Here is a 25,773-nt window from a genome sequence, read left to right on the forward strand (position 1 = left end):
GGGGGAAATGGAGAACAATCCCCGCAGTCTCTGTGTCCCACCTAGTGGGTCAGGGACAGGGCAGATCCTTTTCCAATTTAGACCTTCCCTTCTGGTATTTCTCACAGACCAGGTCAACTCCTCCTGTGTCCGATCAGGGGATGGGGGAGTTCACCGGGTTCCAGCCCAGGGCCCTGTGGACTGCAGCTGTCCACAATGTTCCCTGTATCAGCTGTGTGACAGCTACAACTCCCTGGGCTACTTCCCCATGGCCTTCCCCCCAACACCTTCTGTATCCTCGCTACAGGAACTTCCTCCTGAAGCCTGATCATGCTTGAACTCTTCACCCCTCCAGCAGCACACCTTCTCTCTGCCCACTCCTGGCACGCCCTCCTATTAACTGATGGGAGGTCCTTTTTAAACCAGGTGTCCTGATTAGCCTACCTGCCATAATTGAATCTAGAAAGTTCTTAATTGGCTCCAGGTGTCTTGATTAGCTTGCCTGTCTTAATTGGTTCTGGCAGGTTCCTGATTGTTCTAGGGCAGCCCCTGCTTTGGTCACTCAGGGAACAGAAAACTCTTCATCCAGTGGCCAGTATATTTGCCTTCTACTAGACTCCTGTATCCCCCTGGTCTGGGTCTGTCACACTGGTTTATAATACAACCCAGTTTCTGTGATTTCTAACTGGGGGAGGGCGAGAAATTGTTCATACCCTCTTCCACACTGGGGGAAGAGGCGAATATAATATACCTTTGGGTCTGCACTCCAAGGGAGGTGGACATCTGAGTGCTGGAGCAAGTCCCTTAAGCTGAGTCTTCCCAGAGTTGATCTGCAGCTGGGTGTGGCCCTACCTGTGTGTGTGTTCGAGGCGGTTTTCAGAGCCTGGCTCAGTAAGACAGGTTAAAGGGGGCCCATGCTGGCCGAACAGGTAGACTCAGTGGTATCTCAGCACCTCAGGTGACTTCCCAGGGGGTCCAACCCATCACAGTATGATCTTGGGTAATCCACTATGGTCGAAGCTTTCAAATGTAGATGTCTAATGAGGAAGGGGAGCTTAGTGGTTAGGGTGTGAGCCTAGGGTTTAGGACAAGGACAGATGGGTTCAGATTCTTGCTCTGCTAAAGACTTCCTGTGTGACCTTTAGCCACAGTTCCTCATCTGTGAAATGGGACTAATAGCACAGGCCTGTTGTGAGGACAAACACATTAAAGGTGGTGAGGCTTTGTAGGTACGTCTGCACTGCAAAAAAAAAAAAAAACCAAAGCTGCAGCAGGGAGTCTCAAAGTCTGGGTCAACTGCCCCAGGCTCGTGGGGCTCACGCTACGGGCTAAAAATAGCTGTGTGGATGCTCAGGCTGGAGCGTGGGCTCTGAGTCCCTGGCCTGAACATCCACATGGCTATTTTTAGCCCCCAGCCCAAGCCCCATGAGTCCAAGTCAGTTGACCCAGGCTCTGAGATTTCCTGCCGCGTGCTTGCCTTTCCAGCGTAGACGTAACCTTAGATAGACCGTATAGATCTGTATGGGTACGTCGGCTAGATACATAAGTGCCCTGATTTGCAGAACTTCCAAAGCCTTTGAAAACCAGGCTCCTCCTTCGGGTGCATCAATATGGATGTGGGAGGGAGGCGTAACTCTAGCTTTAATTCTAATGAGCTTTAACCCTGTGCAAAACAGGCGTAGGAATTTTCACCCTCCAGAGTAATGTCCGTTGTGATCTGCAGGCAGCAATGGCCCTTATTATTCCTTGTCACCTGTGGGACTGTTCCTGGGGGGTACGGACTGTTACTGGGGGGTACGGACTACTCACCTGAGTGAAAGGACTGCCGGGTCCAGCCTGTTGTTCCAAAGGACATTAGAAAAATGTGAAGGTCATTTAATGAAAAATTAAAAGAAAAATTTGGGTCATTTAATGGAACATCTTAAGCTGATAAATGGCAATCTCTCGCCCTCTCGACTAAACCAATAGAACAGACAACATATGGGGCGTTTGTTTTTTGGGATCCCATTAGATTCCGCTCAGCGCAGCCTCCCCACCCCTCCACTTCGTTTTGCCTAAACAGCAAAATGGTAAATGGCACTAAAAATAGTAAGTTGCCTGGTGTCATTGATTTCCCCCAAACGGAGCCTGTTAGTGACTGATGAGCATCTGCTGGCGTGTATTGTTTTTCCACCAACAGATTGGGCCTTGATTGATAGAGGCTCACCTTTCCTCCCCTCCCGCCCCCTTATATTTTTCTTTTATGGCCGTAACGTGCTGTCATCTCAACTGCAGCATAGTTGTTGACTAGCCCCGGCTCCTGATTGATGGAGACGTGCCATTTACTTGAGCGCTTTTGGTTATAATAGAAAGGAAACAGCAAAGACGTATCGAGTCATTAGCCGCCCCACAACCAGATTGGTTTGTGCAGGATTCTCTCTGTCATTTCCCCCTTCGCTCCAGTTCTCAAACAGGAAATTATTATGGGGACAGGGTGGGTGTGTTGGGGGATGGGGGGAGAATCTGTTATTCTTGGTCTATGGAGGCACTTACATAGCAGCCTCCAGGCTGCCAGTTAGTCCTGAAAGAGCCAAATGAGCCTCGCTGCCTTTCTTATTGTTGAGAGGGAGAATTTATGGGCAGGAAGCATTGATATGAAGTCATGAATATGTAGAGGGCACTGGCCAGCTGGTGGGCTCTCCAAGCCTTTAACCTCTGACTTGCTGGCTCAAATCCAGACAAGGTTGGTGGTGACTGACAGTTGTCACCATCTGTTTGGTGGTTAAATGGCCCCAGGTGCGAAGAGTTGGTGGGCGTCTCATTTGCTGCTGAGCTGTCAGAGCTCACCTTCAACTGGCCCATGGTACCACCCTCCATCGCCCACTTGTTTAATTTTCAGACGGCTCCATGCTGTCTCCCAGGCCGCCCCGCATGCTCAGAAGGCACTTCCCTGGAACACCCGCAAAGCCATGCCATTGTCCTTCAAATCCCATCCTTTGCCAGGATGCCTACAAAAATGCTGAGACCACTGCCCGTCATGCTCACCAATATTGTCTACCTGTGCTCCCCTCTGGGTCTGTTCGCACCATCTGTTGTTTCTTGTCTTAGGCTGTAAGCCCCTGTGGTCACAGACTGTCTTTTTTGTTCTGGGTTTGTACAGCTCCTGGCACAATGGGTTCCTGGCCTGTGTCTCTGGCTCTGAGGCACGACAGTAATACAAATAATAATTAATAATAAATCTCAGCCCAATGCGGGACGTGTGTCCATATCACATCATAAGTTGCTCCGGGAGAGGGGAAAGACCATTTGGTCCATGGAGGCCGAGCTTGCCCTACAGGTTCCCTGCTGCATTGCATAGGCCAGGCACCATGGAGAGGTCTGCATTGATGCAATCTGTTCTGGGGATAAGCAGAGGACTGCTTCCTTTCTCTGTCACTAATGCATGTTGTGTTGTGTTTAAGGCCATCTGAGCTGGGTGTTCCTGGAGGGGACCCTCATGTCCCCAGTACTGGGGAGCAGGCTTTTTCTTGGCACATTAACAGAGCTTTCTGTGAATATAAAGACCCTCCAGGAACTTATTTCACATCTCTGTGTTGTCACGGCTGCTGAAAGAGCCTTGCATTTCAGAGAGAGGCGTGTGCCACTGATTTCGGATTTGGTTCCAGATTTGAAACCTCCCAACACTCAGGCGTGTTTGGATCTGAGGCTTTGGTGTGATCCATTCTGGAGAGAAGGACCAGACACTGACTTTGAATAGAGATCTGGCTCGGGATTTCCAATCTCCCTCAAGTTTGCAGGGCGAGTGGGCTGGAGCCAGGGTTTTGATTCAGCCCTGTCTCTAATTTCAAAGTGGAAGTGAATTCAGAACCTGAGTAAAGGTGGCCAGGATTTGGATCAGCATGATCATTAAGGCAGCAGGGTGGTTAACAGTGAGTGCTGAGAACGGGGTTGATGAAGGAGGTGACATCCCTGGAGATCTTGCCCTGGGAACACACTGTGGCAGACACATAGACCTGACTACACTCTTGGGTGTGGGGTATTGTCCTGACTGCTGGACTGAGCCCATGGGTGGGCAACAGAATTGGATGGTTGGCTTTCCCACAGCCCTAGGGCATGGGTGTAGTAGGGCAACAGGGCAGATCTAGCATCAGGGCCAGTTTCCTGGAGGTCTCCTCAGCTCCTGGCCTAGTCTCGTGTCCTTCAGCTTGGCTAGTGCTTCACGCTGGCAGGGCAGTCATTCTGGCAGTGGGGTCATTGCACTTTCAAGCCAGGAATGCCCAGACTATAACCCCAGGGCCAAGCACAGCATCATACCAGCAGCAGCCTCGGGGGGGTGCTGGTGACATGCCCATGTGTCCTTGGGTGTCACAGGCTGCACCCCCCCGATCTGCGCCCAGCAGAAACAAGCACTCAAAGGGCCAGCCTAAAGCACTGAGACGTTGGGTGAGCCCTGCTTTCCTGAGCTCTGGGCGCATGAATGATTCGCGCGCCACATCTGAGCTCTGATGGGGCACCTCACTATTATTATGTATAAGTCGGTAGCACCTGGGGCCCCACCCAAGGTCCGGGTGCCCCTATGCTGGGTGCTACACACATACACCATAGATGACGCGTTACGGCCGGAATTGAATTGTCAGGCTCCTCCGTCTCCCAGGCTCCTGGAGCAAAGAGTTTAAAGGCTGGGGACATGAGAACTGTGTCCTTCAGGAGCTCCAGCAGAAGCTGCTGCATTGTGCTGTAACTCAGAAGAAATTGTTAAGAGCACAGACTCCCCGGGCGCCACCGAAAGCATGTTCACCCGCCCACTGCAGTGCGCGGTACAGCACAGAATCCGGAGCGATGGGTTTCTTAGTAACAGTTGTCTCCAGCCCTTCCACCCACAGCGCTCTCCGCAGGAGATAAACGGACTAGATTGGCTGGATGGACCGACAGACACACCTGGGGCTGAGGTCTTTTCCATAAAGGAGTGCAGTGTGCGGGTTGAAATGCCTCGGATGTGCTGGGTTTGCATGTCCCAGTCTGCGTGTGTGTTTGTGTGTACATGTGTATGCATTTGCACTCCACTGTGTGTGTGTGTGTGTGCATTTGCACTCTGCTCTGTGTGTGTGCGTGTGTGCATTTGCACTTTGGGGTGTGTGTGTGTTTGTGTGTGAGAGAGAGAGAACACCAGCCCACTCTACCACTGACTTGCTGGGTGACCTTGGGAAAACATTTAGGTGCAAATTTCCAAACTTGGGGGTCCAGAGCGAGGCACCGACCTGCCTAGTTAGGGACCTAGCTAAGGGGGCCTGATTCTCCGAGGTGCTGAGCATGCTCCCCTTGGAGTTGTGGGGGTTACAGCAGCATAGAGCAGGTGTCATTGAATCATTTCTTTCCGCAGGAGCCCTTGGAGCGGCTCTGAAGTGGCAGGGGCGAAGTCTCTCTACCTGCCAGTCCAGCTTCCCTCGCCGGTCATGGCCCGGCCGTTCTGCTCTGCAGGCAGGGCCAATAGGGGAGGGGGTTGGGTTGGACTTTTTTTGTTCTTTACTCACTCACATGAAATATTCCTAGCATGACTCTAGCTTCCTTTCCAGTCTGGCCGCCAGGGCCCGGCCTGTCTGTCTGAGAACCTCCCCCCGCTGTCTGTCTGCTTCTCCTTCATCGTAATCAATATTGAAAGCAGAACTTCCATCGAATCTCACTTCCGGCCTCCTACTGGATCTGCTTGGCTGCTTGGACTGAGCTCTGGGCCTTGAGCTTCGGCTGGGAGACGGCAGTGCCTGGTCCATGCACAGAGCTCCGTTCTCGGGTGGCTGGGAATCGCCGGGTGGTTTCCAGCCCCAGCGCCACCCCACTGTGCTCTGGGCCTCTGTGCGGCTGCATGTGGTTGTTAGCAGAGTTCTCTTCTGCTTCTTCTCATCATGGGCTCCCACAAGCAGGGCCTTTTGTGGCTGGCCAGACCCAGTTAAAGGATTAGATCCAGGACCTAGATAGTGGGGAGGGACTGGGAGAAAATTCACAGCTCCCTCTCTGGAGCTTAGAGGAGCCTGGTGAGACACCCCACCCCCGGCAGTGCAGAACAGCATAGTGGGGAGTTCAAATCTGGATTAGAGCGTCATGCCCTTCTCTCCTCTCCTGGCTCAGCCTGCTGAGAGCAGCTTGTGCTCTGATGGGGCACCCCACTATTATTATGTATAAGTAGGTAGCACCTGGGGCCCCACCCAAGGTCAGGGTGCCCCTATGCTGGGTGCTACACACATACACCATTCCACCTCCCCTCCTGTCAAACTGCGAGCCTCCTTCCACCTTTGGTCTCACAGCCCTGCACTGAGCTCCCTCTGTCACCACGTGTCAAGGTTCCTTCCCCACTCTGAACTCTAGGGTACAGATGTGGGGTCCTGCATGAAAGACCCCCTAAGCTTATTCTTACCAGCTTAGGTTAAAAACTTCCCCAAGGTACAAACTTTGCCTTGTCCTTGAACCGTATGCTGCCACTATTGAGCATTTTAAACAAAGAACAGGGAAAAAGCCCACTTGGAGACATCTTCCCTCAAAATATACCCTCAAGCCCTACACCCCCTTTCGTGGGGAAGGCTTGTTAAGAATCCTCACCAATTTGTACAGGTGAACACAGACCCAAACCCTTGGATCTTAAGAACAATGAAAAATCAATCAGGTTCTTAAAAGAAGAATTTTAATTAAAGAAAAGGTAAAAGAATCACCTCTGTAAAATCAGGATGGTAAATACCTTACAGGGTAATCAGATTCAAAACATAGAGAATCCCTCTCGGCAAAACCGTAAGTTACAAAAAGACACAAAAACAGGAATATACATTCCATCCAGCACAGCTTATTTTACCAGCCATTAAACAAAAGGAAATCTAACGCCTGTCTAGATAGATTACTTACTAACTTAACAGGAGTAGTAAGGCTGCATTCCTGAAAGGTTCCCAGCAAAAGCATCACACAGACAGACAAACCCTTTGTTCCCTCCCCCCCGCCTCCAGATTTGAAAGTGTCTTGTCCCCTCATTGGTCATTTTGGTCAGGTGCCAGCGAGGTTATCTGATCTTCTTAACCCTTTGCAGGTGAAAGGGTTTTGCCTGCGGCCAGGAGGGATTTTATAGCACTGTATACAGAAAGGTGATTACCCTTCCCTTTATATTTATGACACCATGGTAGCTCTGTGGTCAGACTCAGCTCCCTCCCACCATGTGCTGACTTATCTGCCACTGTGCTGCCAGGCTGCGTTTCAGAGGCATAGTCCCAGGTGGTACATGTGCTGGGGCTTGACGCACAGCAGCGGGAGCGCTCATTTCACTGGGGGTATGTCTGCACTGCACAGTAAACCCAGAATGTGACTCAGGTTTGACCCCACATCCCCTTTCTGTCCACACACAAATCAGTCTGATTCGGGTCAGCAAGCATTCAGGATCTGGGCTTTGGACCCTGCCAAGGGGGTGGGTCAGCCCGAGTCCCATTGTGACTCGGGTCCAAGCCCTGGCATTTTGCAGTGCGGATGCAGCTCAAGCCACAGACTCGCGTCAGAACGTCTGCGCAGTGCAGCATGGACGTGTTAGCATGGGTGGGAGATCCTGGCTCCAGCAATTGTAAGCCCAAGTTTACAGGGCAGTGTGGACGATCAAATGTGGGCTTGGAAACTCTGAGTCCACGAGCCCAGGTCCCACAGATCCAAGTTTACAATGCAGTGTAGACACAGCCTGAGGGTCTAGACTGGCTTATGGCAGCACATGCCATGCTGAAAGAACCTTGTCCAGGAATCAGGCTGGGGCCAGCATTCAGCTTTGCAGACCCCCACCTGTCCTCCACTCTGACATTGGTACCAGATGGGATGATTGGCCATTCGCTGATGAGGCCAGCATGTGAGCTCTGACCCTGTGATGGTGCCTTGTACTTTTAGATCGTTCACCTTCCGTGTCCCCAGCAGCACCCATTGGATTTTCTTTGGCCTGGTTCCTGGCTTCAGCCCCTCTGAGCCCATGGGTGCTCCTACCTCCTGTCTGTTCTCTGCCTCTTTGTAAGGGGAGTGAGACAAGGTTCTCCTCCTTTGGCAGAACTAGCTGGTACTTTCCCCAGGCCAGAACAATCAGATATAGACCAGACATAACCGCTGGTGGTGTAACCCTTGGCTGGGCCGGGTGGGTATGTCTTTTAAAAAGAGCAGTGGGGAAAAAAAGCTGCAAACTCGAAGGGCAGCTGGGCACCATCTCTCATTGCAAGCCCAGGAGAGTTCAAGGCCAGACTGGCAAGCACCCAGTACCCACAGTTGGGGCTGGATTTTTACAAGAGCTCGGCACCCAACGTGCCAAGCTCTTCTGGTGCCAATTCTGGGAGCTGAGTCCTCTGAAGATTGGGCCTCTACCATGAAGTATTAGTTGTCTCCCCAAGGTGCCTGGAGATGTGGCTCTAGTCTGAAAAGTGGCTGTTAGCCCGTGCCCCAAAGATCTTGTAATCTGTCTTTTTGTTCTGTGTTTATACAGCATGCAGCGTGATGGGGGCCTGGCCCATGACTCGGGCCCTAGATGCTACAGTAATACTGATCATTAGGGCCCTACCAAATTCATGGTACATTTTGATCAATTTCACGGCCATGGGATTTTAAGAATTATAAATTTCATGATTTCAGCTATTTAAACCTGAAATTTCACAGTGTTGTAATTGCAGGGGTCCAAATAGGAGTTTGTGTGTGTGTGTGTGGGCGGGGGGGGGGGGGGAATCGCAGGGTTATTGTAGCGGGGGTTGTGGGACTGCTACCCTTACTTCTGTGCTGCTGCTCGTGGCGGTGGTGCTGCCTTCAGAGCTGGGCAGCTGGAGAGCGGTGGCTGCTGGCCGGGATCCAGCCTTTGAAGGCAGAGCCACCGCCGGCAGCAACACAGCTGTAAGGATGGCATGGCACGGTACGGCATGGCCACCCGTACGTCTGCACCGCTGCTGGCAGGGGGCTGCCTTCAAAGCTGGGTGCCCGGCCAGCAGCCGCCGCTCTTCGGCCGCCCAGCTCTGCAGGCAGCTCAGAAGTAAGGGTGGCCATACTGTAACCCCCCAACATAAGCTTGTAACACCCCCCGTGCCCCTCCCCCTGTAATTCTCTTTTGGGTCAGGACCCCCAATTTGAGAAATGCTGGTCTCTCCTGTGAAATCTATATAGTATAGGGTAAAAGCACACAAAGGACCAGGTTTCACAGTCCGGGACGCGTTTTTCAAGGCTGTGAATTTGATAGGGCCCTACTGATAATCAGTGATCATATTAATGTAGAATTGACATCTTGGGGCTCCTTGTTTAGTGCATCCAAATCAAGGACACTCGCATGAAAGGGTTTCTCTGGCTGTCAGCCCTGCAGACTCAGCCTGGGATCTGAGAGTCAAGCTTGGTTCCTTCCTCCTCAGGCCTCATCTACATTAAGAAAGATTCCCTCCTCTGAGCACAGTTCCTTCAAAGCACTCTCACCTGTGCTGGCCCAGGGAGTTTACCGTCTGTAACATACAAACACCCAGCAATTAATTCCAGTCTCGGCTTTCAATGCAGATTTGTTAGTTTCATTTATATTTAACAGTCATGTGCAATAACACACCATAACCTGCTTACTCCACAGATTTCTCTGCTCTTTGAGTTATTGCTCCCATTGTACCGATGGGGAAACTGAGGCACTGATAGGTTAAGTGACTTATTCAAGGTCACGTGGGGAGTCTGTAGCAAGCTGAAAAGGAGTACTTGTGGCACCTTAGAAACTAACCAATTTATTTGAGCATAAGCTTTCGTGAGCTACAGCTCACTTCATTGGATGCATACTGTGGAAAGTATAGAAGATCTTTTTATACACACAAAGCATGAAAAAAATGGGTGTTTATCACTACAAAAGGTTTTCTCTCCCCCCCACCCCACTCTCCTGCTGGTAATAGCTTATCTAAAGCGATCACTCTCCTTACAATGTGTATGATAATCAAGCTGGGTATGTATCTTAGAAACCCAGACTCGCAGTGCCCTGTTTAAACAACTGACCCTTGCTGCTTCCTTGAAGCTGCTTCAAGGGTGAGGACCTGACACCATAGGAGGCTCAGGGGAAGGGGCTGGGGGAATCCATGGTGTGATGGCCAGAGATGCAGGAGCGTAGCAGAGCTCAGGAGGCTGTTTGCAAAGGAGCCCCGGGAGACTGAGCAGTTTGGAGGCTGGATCTCTGCAGAGGCTCCTGCTGACCCTGCTCAGGAAGAGTTTGCTGTGGCCAATGGTTTCCATTCTCCGTAGGGTTTGTATCTCTGCTGACCTTCTGGGTCCTCTCTCTCCTGCTTTACTTATCACACTGATTGGCAGCTGTCAGTGCCCTGACAGCCAGAGATGATGCCATGGTCCCTAGGTCTTCCTCTGCTGAACTGCCTCTGAGAACAATCCTATCCTTTTCCCAGGGTCGTCAGGGCCACCTCTCATCCATTAGCAGTGACAGCCCCACAGCGGCTTACTGAGTCCTTCCATACAGTGCCACCCCCGCACTGACAACCGGCTCCTGCGTGGGATGATGAAAAGCAGGAGAGTGCCCTGTCATGTACAGTCCAGCAGCTTAATGGCACCTCTCCTGAGGCGTCTGTCTACTTAAGGGAGTGGTTAGAGCAGGGAACTGGGATATGGGTGTGACGGGTTCCACCTAGAGTGCCACCTGGAACTGGGGTACTACTGAGCCTCCCTGACCCACCAGCTTGGGCTCCCTTTTACACTGTACTGCAGTGACAAGCTGTAAAGTCCTCTTTAGCCTGCATTTTCACCAGCATACATACAGGTAGGGACGCACCCAGCTGCAGTTATATGCAGACAGGCTCACTAACCAGCCCCCTGAATGTTAAGGCTTCAGCTAGGGCACCTCCCGGTTCCTAAGGCACACATTCCCCTCTGGAGTGTAAACCCAGAATTATACCCTCTTGCGCTGCAATGTGGAGAGGCATATGCGACAGCCTTTTGCCACTGAGTTATGATTCACACACACTGGTTTTAGATAAAGCGAAAACAAGTTTATTAACTACAGAAGATAGATTTTAAGTGATTATAAGGCATAGCAAACAGATCAAAGCAGATTACCTAGCAAATAAACAAAACACTGAAGCTAAGCTTAATATACTAGAGAGATTGGATATGAATAGCAGATTCTCACCCTAAGAGATGATACAAGCAGGCTGCAGATTCTTAAGGGGCCAGCTGCACTGTCTTACAGCTTGCAATCCCCAGGTGTTCCATTCACAGGCTACATATCCCTTCAGCCTGGGTCCAGCACGTCCCCTAGTTCAGTCTTTGTTCCTCAGGTGTTTCCGGCAGTCTTCTTGGGTGGGGAGTCAGTGAAGGACCGTGATGATGTCACTCTCCTGCCTTGTATAGCTTTTGCATATGGCGGGAACCCTTTGTTTCAAAGCTTGGAAAAATACTGACATCCCAAGATGGGGTCCAGCACCAGGTGACCTGGTCACATGTCCCTGTGGAATCACAGCAGCCACCCCACACTGGCTGTTCGGAGCGTTCACAGGAAGGGGGGAAGAGCGCCCGGGCGTCCTGACTCCCATGCCACCCCTCGCTCTGTTAGACCCTGTGTCCCTCCAGTCGGGGAGAAACAAACTGGCCTTTATTGAAGCATTCCAAAGACAGCCCCAGAGATTTCAGGCTTATGAAGCACTGGGTACAGGCATCACCTCTGGAAACACTGCCCGGGTGACTCTGGAGAGTGGAACACCGGCTGGGCCTAGCGTGTCATTGGCGACATTACTGTGTCTTTCAGGAAGCCCCTAACTAACCATGATGGGGACTGGCTCCAAGAAAAACCCAGAGGCCGTGGTGGCTCCGCAGCCGGTCAGCACCGCGATGCCTGTGGGCTCCATGGAGAACGTGACCAACACCACGAGCCTGAGTGACAGCAAGGAGGACATATTTGCCAAGCTGAAGGCCAAGTTCATGAACGAACTGAACAAGATTCCCCGTGAGTAGCTGGCGACCGGCCCCGCCTCCAGCATCCCTTTCTGGACAGCCCAGACAGAGCTCGGAGGGGATGGGCCACTGCATCTGCTCAGCCCAGTGTAGCGAGAGCACGGCCGGGCAGCCCTCGCAGACACGGGCGAGATGGACGGGACCTCGGCATCAGTTACTGGTCACTGAATCCCTAGGGGGGAGCCCGTGGGGAGTTACCATGGAGGGATTGGGGAGGGGGAGTCAGTGGGGAGTTACCATGGAGTGACTGCGGGGCGTGGGGAGAGTCAGTGGGGAGTTACCATGGAGTGACGGGGGGGGGAGTCAGTGGGGAGTTATCATGGAGTGACTGCGGGGCGTGGGGAGAGTCAATGGGGAGTTACCATGGAGGGACGGGGGGGAGTCAGTGGGGAGTTACCATGGAATGACGCGGGGGAGTCAGTGGGGAGTTATCATGGAGTGACTGCGGGGCGTGGGGAGAGTCAGTGGGGAGTTACCATGGAGTGACGGGGGGGAGTCAGTGGGGAGTTATCATGGAGTGACTGTGGGGCGTGGGGAGAGTCAATGGGGAGTTACCATGGAGTGACGGGGGGGAGTCAGTGGGGAGTTACCATGGAATGACGCGGGGGAGTCAGTGGGGAGTTATCATGGAGTGACTGCGGGGCGTGGGGAGAGTCAGTGGGGAGTTACCATGGAGTGACGGGGGGGAGTCAGTGGGGAGTTATCATGGAGTGACTGCGGGGCGTGGGGAGAGTCAATGGGGAGTTACCATGGAGTGACGGGTGGGAGCCAGTGGGGAGTTATCATGGAGTGACTGAGGAGGGGGAGTCATTGGGGAGTTACATGGAGTAACTGTGGGGGGGAGTTACCATGGAGTGATGCAGGGGGCAGTCAGTGAGACGTTACCATGGAGTGATGGGGGGGAGTCAGTGAGGAGTTATCACGGAGTGACTGCGGGGCGTGGGGAGAGTCAGTGGGGAGTTACCATGGAGTGATGGGGGGGAGCCAGTGGGGAGTTATCATGGAGTGACTGAGGAGGGGGAGTCATTGGGGAGTTACATGGAGTAACTGTGGGGGGGAGTTACCATGGAGTGATGCGGGGGGCAGTCAGTGGGGAGTTACCATGGAGTGACTGGCGGGGAGTTACCTTGGAGTGACTCGGGGCGGGGGGGGTCCATGGGGAGTTACCGTGGAGTGACTGTGTGTGGGGTGTCAGTGGGGAGTTACCATGGAGTGACAGGGGGAGGCAGTAGGTGGGGAGTTACATGGAGTGACTGTGGGGGGGAGTTACCATGGAGTGATGGGGGGGCAATCAGTGGGGAGTTACCATGGAGTGACTGGCGGGGGGAATCAGTGGGAAGTTACCATGGAGTGACTGCGGGGGGGGAGTTACCATGGAGTGACGGGTGGGGGAGTCAGTGGGGAGTTACCATGGAGTGACTGCGGGGGGGAGTTACCATGGAGTGACGGGTGGGGGAGTCAGTGGGGAGTTACCATGGAGTGACTGGGGGGGTGGGGGGAGTCAGTGGGGAGTTACCATGGAGTGATTGTGGGGGGAAGTTACCATAGAGTGACGGGTGGGGGAGTCAGTGGGAGTTACCATGGAGTGACTGCGGGGGGTGGGGGAGTCGGTGGGGACTTACCATGGAGTGACTTGGGGAGGTCAGTTTGGAGTTACCATGGAGTGACTGGGGGGAGTTACCATGGAGTGACTCGGGGGGTGGGGGAGTTAAGTGGGGAGTTCTCATGGAGTGACTGATGGTGGGGGGTGTTTACATGTGGTGTCTGGGGCGGGGCAGGGCGGAAGGGTTACCATGTGGCTGGTAGCGGACCAGCCTGGCCAGTTTTTTTGTGGCTTTGCTAGTTGCCTGAAAAATAATGTAGTCTGCCATGTTTTTTTACATGGGTTGAAAGGTTTGCATGATTATCACAATGCACTGGGATATCTAATGTTAAAAGTTTCGGTGTCCAGCTAAAGATGTTGCCGTGTTCCCACTCCCACAGTGTAAGTAAGAAAGTGATGTTATCAGTCCTATCTGTAGCTGTTCTCTCTCTAGATACTGTAAGGGGCTATTGAAATGGGGGAGAGCTGCAGAGTTGCCTTGTGGTTGGGAGCTGGGCTTGCAGCAGGCTTGCCTTGTGAGGGGGGTGCTGGGTTTTTTGCATTTCAAAGGTGGTAACCCTAGGGGGCAGGTGGGAGGAAGGGAAGTTACCTTAGAGGGACTGGGGTAGTGGGGAGTCAGAGTGCTCAGTTCCAGAATAAATGCCATTTAACGGCCAGGGGAGGGGCTGTTGCAGGGTAATTTCACATCACCGGGCGAATGGCAGAGTTCCCAACTTGCCTTGGCCTGCAGAGCACGGTAGTTGTGTGTGTCCCTGTCAATGAGCGTGCTCAGGCCCTGCAGTGACAAACGCCCTGTATAACCCAGGGGCATTTCTGAGGCCTTGCGCCGGGCGGGTGCTGGCTGCTGGGGGTGTGGCTGTGGCACAAGGGTGATCGTGTGGCTGGCGTTGTTTTGTGCACAGTGCCTCCCTGGGCCCTGATTGCCATCGCTGTGGTAGGCGGCCTGCTCCTCCTCACCTGCTGCTTCTGCATCTGCAAGAAATGCTGCTGCAAGAAGAAGAAGAACAAGAAGGAGAAGGGCAAAGGGATGAAGAACGCCATGAACATGAAAGACATGAAATCGGGGAACCAGGTAAAACGCCCCTTGGTAAAGGCTCAGTCGGGTCCCTTGAGCAGAGTGTTAGAAAGCGCCTGCTTGTCATTTTGACCAAGGAAACAACAAACACAGTCATTTATTCCTAAAGCAGCAGCAGAAGTGTGCAGTTCCTCAGATACAGGGAGTGAAGGTAACCTTCTCAGCTTTCACCTAGAGCAGGATTTGAACTCCAGGGACCTCTGCCGCTACGAGCATGAGCTAGGGCGAAAGCAGTAATGGCATCAAACTGATGCCGTAGCAGATTGGTATCACCAGAGGGAGACAATGCTCCCCAGCTGTCCTAGGGTGGGTTACGTTCCCATAAGGCACTTGGGAAGGGTTTATCCAGCGGGAGGAGTTAGTTGTAGACACTGGATGGGAGAGGCATAGGGTCTTCCCCTCTGCAGTACGGATGGCGGTAGGGAGGGGGGGTTGGGTTGCTTTCCTAATTAGAAATGGGCCTCGGGTGCAGAATTTGGATCCAGGTTTTTTTGACCTTCCCCATACACGCAGGGTTTCAGACAGAGGGAGTCATGTGCTGCAGAACAACAACTTTATTGAACCTACCAACTCATGAACAAAGCTAGCCATGAAACATGCCAGCAGATGGCGTGCTTTACATGACCTACCATTTTACATTTGTGCAGTCTTCTTTATAGTCATGTCTTGAATCACACGTTTTAATTTAGACCCACCCCTGTCAATAGCACTGTTTCCCCCAAACCTAGAGAACACACGGGAGATAGCCACATGAATCAGGAAGTTACACAGGGCTCTTTGCTCTTCATATAAATAAGCTCTTGATCTCAGCAGAGTTTGCGTCTCTGTTGTCAAGGAATGGAAATGCTTCTCCTGTTCTTTATTATTTGCCACAACAACTGTCTCACGTTCCCCACAGGATCGCTGACTGCTTCTAAAGCTTAAAGACATCGGAGAATCTGACTGGTATAAAGCAGCAGATTGCATTATCAGAATCACCATTCATAAGTTTCAGGCCATTTAAGTATTTCTTTCCCCCCTATTTCCTCCCATTTCGTCTTTGCTTTTAGTTATTCTCACATTTTAAGGATCAGCCCCTTCAGGGGAGATGCTGGGATGAGGAGCCTCCTTAAGAGTCAAAGTTCAGGATCAGTGATCACCCAGCAACATGATCAAACTGCAGACCACTCAAGTATATAAAGCATGACTGGGAATATCACAAAAACAGGGTGTCTCATGAGATTTGGGCTGGAAAGCCAGGGAGAGCAGCATTTCTTGAGGCATTTTAGTGCTTCAGATAATGGTCTTAGCTGCTAACCAGAAGAGCAGAGTGAGGTGCATGAGACTCAAAAGTTCCAGGGGGAACATAGACTCCAACAGGCTTCCAACAGATATGGGTAAAGTTTGGTTCTAGGAGCTGGCAAAAGTTGAAGAACAGGGTCATATCTTGTCTCCAAACCGCTTCATCGGCCCTTCCGGGAGAACATTTGTGGCTAGAATAAGAGGAACACCAGATGCTCACTTGGTCTGTGGCACCCCATAAACAACGCCCGCAGGTGCTGGTGGATCATCTGCTGACTACAGCTGCTGCAGAATCATCCCTCCACCCCACCCCCATTTTGTGTACTTTCCCTTATGAAAATAAAGTGCCCAGTGAGTTTTCATGAGAACCCATGAGTTTCTTGGGGGGGAGGGATAGCTCAGTGGTTTGAGCATTGGCCTGTTAAACCCAGGTTTGTGAGTTCAACCCTTGAGGGGGCCATTTAGGGATCTGGGGCAAAAATTGGGGATTGGTCCTGCTTTGAGCAGGGGGTTGGACTAGATGACCTCCTGAGGTCCCTTCCAATCCTGATATTCTATGATTCTTCCAGGGTGGAATCACCCCCCACCAGCCCATGTGTCCTTTTCCTTTTCACTTAGGGAAATGGTGAAGCAAGTTCCATGGGAGCCCCATGGTCCCAGACTGGCATGCCCTGGCCTTGCCTTCCTCCCTGCCCCCTCCTCAGCAGTGCCAGCCAGCAGCGAAGCCCCAGCGCAGCAGGAGTTGCCCGCAGCAGCAGGGCCCACAGCCTGAGTTCTGCCAGCTGATGTGAATCAGGCCCCAACAGGACTGGCTGACCCTATTCAGATGGGAAGTTGGAGGCTGTAGAGAAACTGGAGGGCAGATGGGATCCCAAAGGCCTGTTTTATGGCAAACCCTATTTACAGATTGGTCTGCACCACATGCCTCTCAGACCTGGGCTAGAGCTTTCCAGTCAATCAGTCATTCCCCTTTCAGCTGGCATCTGCAGCTTGGAGCTATGCCGTTGGCCTTGCTGGTGGCAATCAGTCCACCAAGTATCAGAGGGGTAGCCGTGTTAGTCTGTATCCACAAAACCAACGAGGAGTCCAGTGGTACCTTAAAGACTAACAGATCTGTTAGTCTTCAAGGTGCCACTGGACTCCTCGTTGTTTTTGTTTTAATCAATCCACTGTGGCAGCGGATCCTTGTAGCAATCCAGCAGGTCAGCCATGTGGAGCCTGGGTCACGGGAGAGGCTCCAAATCCCCACCCCCCTTCCAACCAGGTCCTTTGGAGGTGCCCAGCCCGACATGCAGGGCAGCGGGCTGGGACCTGAGCATTTTATAGCCCATACTGCTGGCATCTTTGCATTTGCAGGAGGCATTTTAGTGAGGTGCAGCCCAGGGCTCACTCCTCTGGGGTTGGCGAGTCTTATCAGGACTTGATCATTGCTGACTGAATGCCTCAGTGAACTGCTTCTTCAAGCTCTGTGCATTTACCTGCCCTGTTACCAGTGGCATCCCCCAACCCACGTCACTGTCCCTGCTACCTAGACAAGCAGAGGATGAAACCTAGGAGGTGATCACCACCCCCCATGTATCTAGGAAGACACTTGTAGGGCCAGCCTGGCAGGTGTGCAGTAGGGAATGGAGCAAGATGCCTGCCCCACCATGCCAATTTGTGCCCCTTGTGCATCATCTGCTAGTACCCCTAGGAATCTGTGCTGCCCCCATAGGATGCAGAGGGGAGCTGAGGGTAACACATGTTGCATCCCAGGGGTGAGTGGGTGCAATGGGCCTGCTTAGAGTTCTGAAAGGGATTGTTTCTCCTGGAGTTACCCCTTGGCTGACGCGGCTTCCCATCACCCCACGGCAGGCCGGAGCCTTAGTGACACAGCCTAGCTCCAGAGCACTAAAGGGAGGTGCAGTGCCTGGAGCGACGGTCCTAGCACCAGGCAGGAGGCTGCTTGGTATGAGGCAAAGGCTGAGAGTCAGTGCAAACCCAGGGCTTGCAGCGACAGCGACAGGCTGATGCATATACGAAGGAACAGGGGAAAAAGCTATTGCCAGGCACTCAGCAGCCATGATGGCACGGGCCTGATCTCAGCCAGAGCACAGCTCCTCAGGATGGCCCACAGCTGGGATGGGGAATCCAAAAGGGCTGAATAAACAGCTGCTCATCGTCATTATGCACTCCATGGAGCAGAAAGCAGGCCGGGCTGCTCTGAAAAGACAGATCTCGGCCACCTGAGCTAAAGGAGAATCTCTGCTGGGGACAGCACTAGTAGCTGGGCTTGTATCCGTCAGCCAGGGGAGACACAAGCATGCACACTTAGCCAGGATGTCACAGTGACTTCATTTTCTCGTCCTTTTCATGTCAGTTTCCTTTCTCCACCCCCCTCCGTCCAGGGTTATATAGCAGGGTATTGTGCTGTCCCGGTAAATGTGTTATCTTTGTGAGGAAAATCATGTTCTCTCTCTCTCTCTCTCTCTCTGTGCTTCCTGTGCATTTGGTTTCCAGAGAAACACTGGACTGGTAGCAACTACAGTGGCTTTGCTGGGCACTTTTCCATTAAAGGGAAAGTTGAAATTGGCTTGTTTCAGATATATGTAATGAGGGCAAAGTGCATAAATGGGCACCCCCCTTTTAGAGATTGGCTGATTATGTACAAAATCAATGTTGGTGCTGACAAAACTTTCCAAATTCACTGCTTGAAAGTAGAGCCCACTCCAGCGTGCACACTCAGCTTGGGTACGGTGTGCCTTTAAGAGGGTGGAGTCTGTTGTTTCTCACGCGCATTGGGTGTTGTTGATTATCTGTGGTGGTGGTTGTCTCTATAATGTCCTTCTCTTCCTTCTCTGTGCTCTCGTTGTCCTTCTTCTGTGTTGTTCTGTCTCCATGTTCTCTGACTAACCTGGATGGCAACTCATGGTAGGTGGCAAAGTGAATGTTGCTTCTCTGTCAGCCATGCAAAGGGGCGGGGGATATGGGGATTTGTCCAATGCACCAATTAGCTCCAAAGCTTATGCCCGGCAGGCCCAATGCATGTTGAAGAGTTCTCCAGGGAGAGTGGGCAGTTGGGGCTCCAATACATCCACTGCTAAACAGGAAAATGATACAAAGCCCCATTTTGCAAAACACAGGCTACAAGTTGTGTCTGAGGCTAAGATCTGGGAGGTCAGAGGGGAACTCCCCAGCTGAGCTATGGCTCTGATCCCATCCCTTATTCACGTCTAACAGATCATTGCCACATCGCTCCTAGACACCTCCTGAATAGATTAATATGTAGCAGATAATTTATAACAGGAGGGATGGGCCAGCGGTTTGGGCACCAGCCTGGGGTTTAATTTCCTGCTCCTCTACACAATGTTGGCCCTACGTTCCCCTGCAGGTAGGCGGGTGTCTGTAGCCTTCCATGCTGGAAAGGCTTGGGGCTCTTACTCTAGTCCTTTACCTCAAGGGCCTATCTCCATTCCCCTTCCTGGCCCGTCTGCAGGGAGGTCATGCCCTCCATCCGCCCAGGGCCGCTCCCTCTGTTCTTGAAGATCTTGTCCCGTTAGCCTCTCTGCCTGAGGATGCGCGGGTGCGCTCAACTGGAGGTATTTTTGTTAGCAGTGTCTGCGGGTCTGTGCCTATGCCGTACGCCTTCTTGTGCTCCAGTACAAGGGCGTCTAGGAGGAGTGGTCCCGTGCCCCTCCAGCTCCTTCTCCACCACCCGTGGCTCGAGACAGAATTCTGTAGTGTCTGCTACCTTGCTGCTTTACTTGTGTTGTTTTTCATTTTCTTAGCATGATTTCTTAGCTTAGGGAGAGGGGGTTCCCCCTTCTCCCCTTTTCGCGCCTCAGGCCCTCTCAACCAGTGGCTTTCCTGGTGGCTTATGCCCAAGACCCTAGAATTCAAGTCTTGTCAGCCCCATGATGGGTGTGACGCTGGTAAGCCAAGTGCCAGCTCTGGCCAAGGCCTAGGCATCAGCTAAGAACTGACAAACTCACAGCTCACATGTCTGTTAGTATTGTTCAAAGTAGATGTTAAAATGTATAAGAATGTGTTTAAACTTCATGGAAAACTGGTGGGATGTTGCATGCATTGTTGTCACTTATCTGTGCCCTGGTATAATGTGATGGCAAATGTCTGCGTTGTATGTATCCCTGTAACTAAGTAACCCATCAAACAAGAAGGAAGCCTTGTGTAATGCAAATGAAAAACTTGAACTGGAGAGTGCTAATTCCCGTGCATGGAAAGCAAATGGGCACTGTGTGTGAGATCAAAAATCAAAGCCTTTGTTAAGTGCATTCCTTCCCCGCCACCTCAGTGAAGAAGGGACGTGCGTGGGAGCTGTTACGGGCAGCTTGGCTTCTGTGAGAAGAAGCAATAAATATGGGTACAAGGAAAAATTCTTCATCTCTTGGCTGTTTTGATTCTAACAGAGCAGAAAACTGAAGAAGGAGGTGGAGATCCCCAGAGTTATCCTAGGTAGCCCTGAAAGACTTTTGGGAAACTGGCAGAACACTACATCTCTGCTGCCTTTTGACATTATAGACTGTGACTCACCTGTACATACATTTTTACCTGCTTTAACCTGGGAGCAAGGAGACCACATCTCCTGTTGAAGCTCCTATCAATCACGGTACCAAGGCACTGACGCCTCCAAGGAAGGCTTCTTCTGCGAAGCCGCACACTGAAAAGCCCACCACCAAGCAGCAAACGATAGACCCGTTGGTACCAGAAATGGACTCTTCCAAACAGAAGGACTCCTTGAAGCGGAAGGACTCTTTGAAGAAACCATATCACCTAATACCATCTACCTTCAGCCGGGCCTCTCCAGAGCAAGTGGGTCCACTGTCTCCAGTACCACTAGAGGTGTTTCACCCAGAGGAGTCATCCCCAGGCTCACTGGTGCTTTCCCGGTTCCTCGTTCACAAGGACCTTCAGGTCTTGGAGGAAACAAGTCCCCTGTGCTGAGGATACTGGGAGGACTTCCCCACCCGCACCTGCATGCCAGCTGGGACCAACACATCTGCCACAGCATCATATAAATGCTCACCCACTGGTACCATCACAATTGCCGGTTTGGCCCCCAGTACCAATCCAAGCCTGGTACTAGCTCCACTAGCTCCACCACCGAACTTGGGAGAGGACACTTTCTTTGATTCAGAGGTATCCATTCAAGGCTCCCCCACCTACCCATTTCACCCTCCCTCCCTTGACATTCCCTGAGGATGAGATGCCAGGAACCAGCCAATGCATGACCCATCAGCACTGGCAGGAACAGTTCTGGGGCCCTATTCCTTTTCCTTATGCCCCTCCCAAGAGGGCTTTTTTGAACCATTGGGCCCCTCGTGGGGACCAAGTCTACTGGGTGTCTTCGCACAAGAGGATCCACCAAGATTCTTGGCCAACAATATCCTCAGGACCCTCCTCAAGAAGACCCACCATTGAAAACAGAGGAGGAGACACCACCATCCTCTTCCTCCCCAGATGAGGCAGCTATGCCCCCTCCACCATCCTACATGAATGATTCAAGGCCTTTGAGGACCCTCTGAAGCACGTAGAGGAGGCTTTACAGATTCATCTGGAGGAAGTCCAGGATCAGCCGCACTCGGCGGTGAACATCTGCATGCCTCCCTTTAGGGCAGGGTGACCTAACCTGTCAACCAGGCCCTACTGTCACCAGCTTGTGCAGTGTGGCAGACTCCAGCTGCCATCCCACCCATCTCCAAGAGGGCCAAAGGTTTGGAGCACCTGTTCTCCTATCCCACCCCTAACTCTCTGGTCGTCAACACTGCCGATGAGAGAAGTAGTCAGTGTTGCTTCACATCAACACCAACTGATAAGGAGCTTAAATGTCTGGACCTTCTAGGTTGTATCAGCTACTCAAAGGCCTCCCTTCAATTCAGAGTCACCAACTATCAAGCCCTGATGGTGAAAGATGACTTTACAAATTGTTCTAAATGTTCCCATTGGACTGATTTGTCGCCTCAGGACGAGAGAGAGCCGTTTCCAGCTCTTATTACAGAGGGTCAGACAATCACAAAGATGTTGCTGCAGGCTTCCCTTAATGTGGCACATACAGCCTGGTGCTCTATGGCTACTGCTGTAGTCATGCCCTGTGCCTCCTGGCTCCAGTCCTCCAGCCTGACCAGGGAGGTACAAAACACGAAAACCAGCCCTTCAAAGGACCTAAACTTTTTATTGATGCCATAGACTTAAGGCAGCATTGTGATCTCTTGGCACACATGCACCATCTACAAAGAGAAGATACAGCAAACCTCAGACAACGCAATGTTCATGTCCTGTGTACTCTCAGGCCCCCAAAGATTCGTTGAGCTGCCTAGAAAGAGGCCCAGACTGCATAAGAAAGGCCCATCTTCCACCATCACCTCTCAGTTGGCTACCTCATCCAAACAACCATTTTGACCCGTTAGTCAAGGACCAAAAGCTCTCCCGATCGGATCTTCAGCTGCATCAACCCTCCATCCACCCACCCTATGGGGACAGTTTGCCCATTTTCTCCCTTTCTGGGAGCACGTCACCTCAGACAAATGGGTACTGGAGGTGATTTTGATGGGCTACTCCATCCATTTCAGCTCCATGTCCCCCTCCGCTCCTCCTCCCCCTGCCAATTCAGGGATGCTTCTCATGAGGGGCTCCTAAAGCAGGAGGTGAAATCCATCCTGCAACTGGGGGTGATTAGAACCTGTTCCCTTGGACTTTGTCAGAACGGGATTCTATTCCTGGTCCCAAGAGAAAAGTAGGGTGGGGACTGATTCTGGACCTCTGGATTCTAAATACTCCGTATTCATGTGCAGCATTCAGGACACTCACCCTTGCAGGAGTTATTCCATCATTAGATCCCGGGGGCTGGTTCGTCGTCGACGTCACCATACACTCAGAGCACTGGCACTTCCTCAGATTTGTAGTGGGCACCAAACACCACCGGTACCGTGTCAATTGCCCTGAGAACTTTAAGAAGGTCCTCTCCATCGTAGCCGACCACCTTTGGCAGCTGGGGGAAATCATCCCCCCCATTGGGGACTGGCTCCTCAAGGGTCGTTCTTTGCACAAGGTGCAGTCCGCTACCAAGCAGGCCCTAGCCCATTCCCACTCCCTGGGCCTTCACCCCGTATAGATCAATCGCCTTGGATACTTGTGTAACACATAGGCTTTATCAGCGCCGCCCTAGACTCTGTGGCAGCCAGATCGTATCTACGTGCAGACAGGTTTGCCACGATGTCCAGCCAAATCTCCAGGCTGCAACAGAGCTCACAAACTGCAGTGAGGGCTTGCCTTCAACTGCCGGACACGTGGCAGCCTGTACTTTTGTAACTCCCATGCAAGACACCGCTTCTGGTCCCTTCAAGCCGGGCTCAAGACAGCCTATCCTCCCAACACACACAATGTGTCCAGAAGGTTATCAGTGCCTCTGATGGGACTCGAGTCCCTCGCTTGGTGGAAAAATCCTCAAAGACTGTGTGGGAACCCCCTTCTCACGCCCACCTTCTGCTCACGTCATTACCATGGACACCCCACTCCTGGGCTGAGGCACTCATCTCTAGGATAATACAGCTCAAGGCAGGTGGTTCTCCTCGGGAGTTGTTACTTCACAGCGACATCTTCACACTCCAAGCAGTCCATTATGCCATTTGCTCAGAGTGATATTAGGCAACTGAGCAGACATAAACCACCAATGAGGAGCAAATTCCAATCCTTAAGCAAAGACTTGGTAAAGCTGTGGAACTGGTGCGGAGCCCTTCAAATAGATATTTCAGCAGTTTGTCTGCCAGCACTGCAGAACATCATTGTACATTCATTGAGCAGATTCTTCCATCAAGACCATGAGAGGGAACTGAATGATTCAGTCTTTTGTAAGATCTGCCTTACCTGGGGTCTTCCGCAGGTAGACTGTTTTATGATGCCTTTCAGCACGAAGTGCTGATATTTCTACTCAAGAAGGTAGATGCTCTCTGTGCCCCTTAGCTTCGATGTCTGCTATACACCTATCCCCCCATTCTCCTGCTGCAGAGTTCTGAAAAAGTTGAAACAAGAGCAGTGATTAGTCTCAGAGCCCAGGCATGGCCAAGACAACTATGGTTCCTGACCCTGACTCGTCTTTCGCTGTGTCTGCCTCTTCACCTCCCTCTGTTGATGGACATCCTGACACAGGAGTTGGGCTGTACAACCCACCCCAACCTCTCATCACTACACCTCAAGGCCTGGCTCCTCGATGGCTTCTGGGCTTAGAGAAGGAGTATCCTCCTGCAGTCCAGACAGTTCTGGTGAATAGCAGGAAGCCCACCACAATAAAGACTTCCGTGCAGAAGTGGAAGCGTTTCTGGATTTGGTGCTCTCGTTGCTCCATGTCCCCTGCCAAGTCTTCACTTCACTGCCTGTTAAACCTGAAATTGCTGGGCCTCTCCCTGAGTTCGGTGAAAGTTCACCTAGCTGCTCTCACAGCATTTCACAAGTCAGTTGAAGGATTCTTGATCTTCACACATCCTACAACTGCAACACTTCTAAGGGCCTCCTTAATTTGTTTCCTTCAGTGCAGGAGGATGCTCCACCCTGGGACTTCAATTTAGTGGGAACCCGTCCGTTCCTCTATCTGCTCTTCAAGACCATTCCTCACGGCCAGGAGGGTAGGTGAATTAGGGGCCACCATACTCAGTGTTCTGTCCTGAGAGTTACCCTGTGTCCCCATCCTGGTTTCCTCTCTAAAGTTTCATCGGCGTTCCATATTGGTCAGGACATTCAACTACTGATCTTTTATCCTAGGCCTCAGTCTTCAAGACAAGAGGCCAGTCTCCATACTCTGGACATAAGAAGAGCTCTGGCCTTCTACCTACACAGGATTGTACCTTTCAGGGTTTCCCCCAAGCTCTTCATCTTCTTCGCCGAGAGGATGAGAGGTCCCTCAGTTTCTACCCAGAGACTATCTAACTGGGTTTTGGGGTGTATTCTGGCATGCTATGAGGGCATCCCCTCCTAAAGTCAGTGCTCATTCCACTAGGGCTCAATCCATGCCCACAGCCCCCCTGAGAAAGGTCTCCTCAAGGACTGGTTCTCCCACCGCTATGCCTTGGTATGTGCCTCCAGACATTGGTGAAGCTGTTTTAAACTCTGCACTGAATCCGCCTCCTCAGCACCAGCCTCCTCACTGAGGTACTGCTCTGGAGTCTCCTTTCATGGAGCACCCATGGGGACAATAACTCCAAGAAGAAGGGGAGGTTACTTTCCTCGGACAGTAACTGGAGTTCTTCAGAATGTTTTGTCCCTGTGGTTGCTCCACCAACTGCCCTCCTTTCCCTCTGCTTCCGGGTCCTGTGAGGTTGTGAAGGAACTGGTGTGGCGAGGGTCCACTCCTCCCTATACGCCCTCATACTGAGCATGAGGAGGTGTATGGCGTAGGCGCAGACCCGCAGACACTGCGAATGAAAAGATCTTTGGTCAGGAGTGCCTGAGTGCACGCACATCCTCCCATGGAGCACCCCCCGGGACAAGACATCTCAAAGAACTCCAGTTATGGTAGGAAGTAAGTAACCTCTCCCTCCCCTTTATGTCTGGCCAGTGCTGACCACCCGGGGGCCTCCTGCTTTGCAGTGGCTTCTCCCAGGCCTGCTTCCCAGTCAGTGCTGTTATCTGTAACAGATCCATTACTTCCCAGCCGTTGCTATGCTGCCAGGGCTGCACAGCCATCAGGGCAGCTAGATCTCAGGTCCTTCTGCTCCCAAAGCTCACTTTTGTTCAGGCTCTGGTTACCCATTAGAGCAGGGTCTTGCTGTCCCTCCAGTAGAGGGCAGTCGTGTCTCTGGGGAGTCTGCTGAACGGAACCCCAGTTCAGCCTCCTGCCTCCTCTCAGTCGGTGACACTCGTGCATGAATTCTAAGGCTGGGAATCCCCGAGGCACCGAGCCGGGGAAGAGCTG

General features: G+C 52.1%; 1 protein-coding gene across 1 annotated transcript in view; it reads left to right on the top strand.

Annotated features, from left to right (window-relative positions):
- Positions 1–25,773, top strand: part of SYT2 (synaptotagmin 2) — a 63,221-nt gene that overhangs the window by 31,366 nt on the left and 6,082 nt on the right. The window contains exons 2-3 of the mRNA XM_077839261.1: positions 11,708–11,905; positions 14,419–14,588. Of these exons, the coding sequence (XP_077695387.1) occupies positions 11,725–11,905; positions 14,419–14,588 (351 nt within the window). The 5' untranslated portion in view covers positions 11,708–11,724. The remainder of the gene's footprint in view (positions 1–11,707; positions 11,906–14,418; positions 14,589–25,773) is intronic.

The sequence above is a fragment of the Eretmochelys imbricata genome, chromosome 21 (genome assembly GCF_965152235.1).
Source record: "Eretmochelys imbricata isolate rEreImb1 chromosome 21, rEreImb1.hap1, whole genome shotgun sequence".
Lineage (NCBI taxonomy): Eukaryota > Metazoa > Chordata > Testudines > Cheloniidae > Eretmochelys > Eretmochelys imbricata.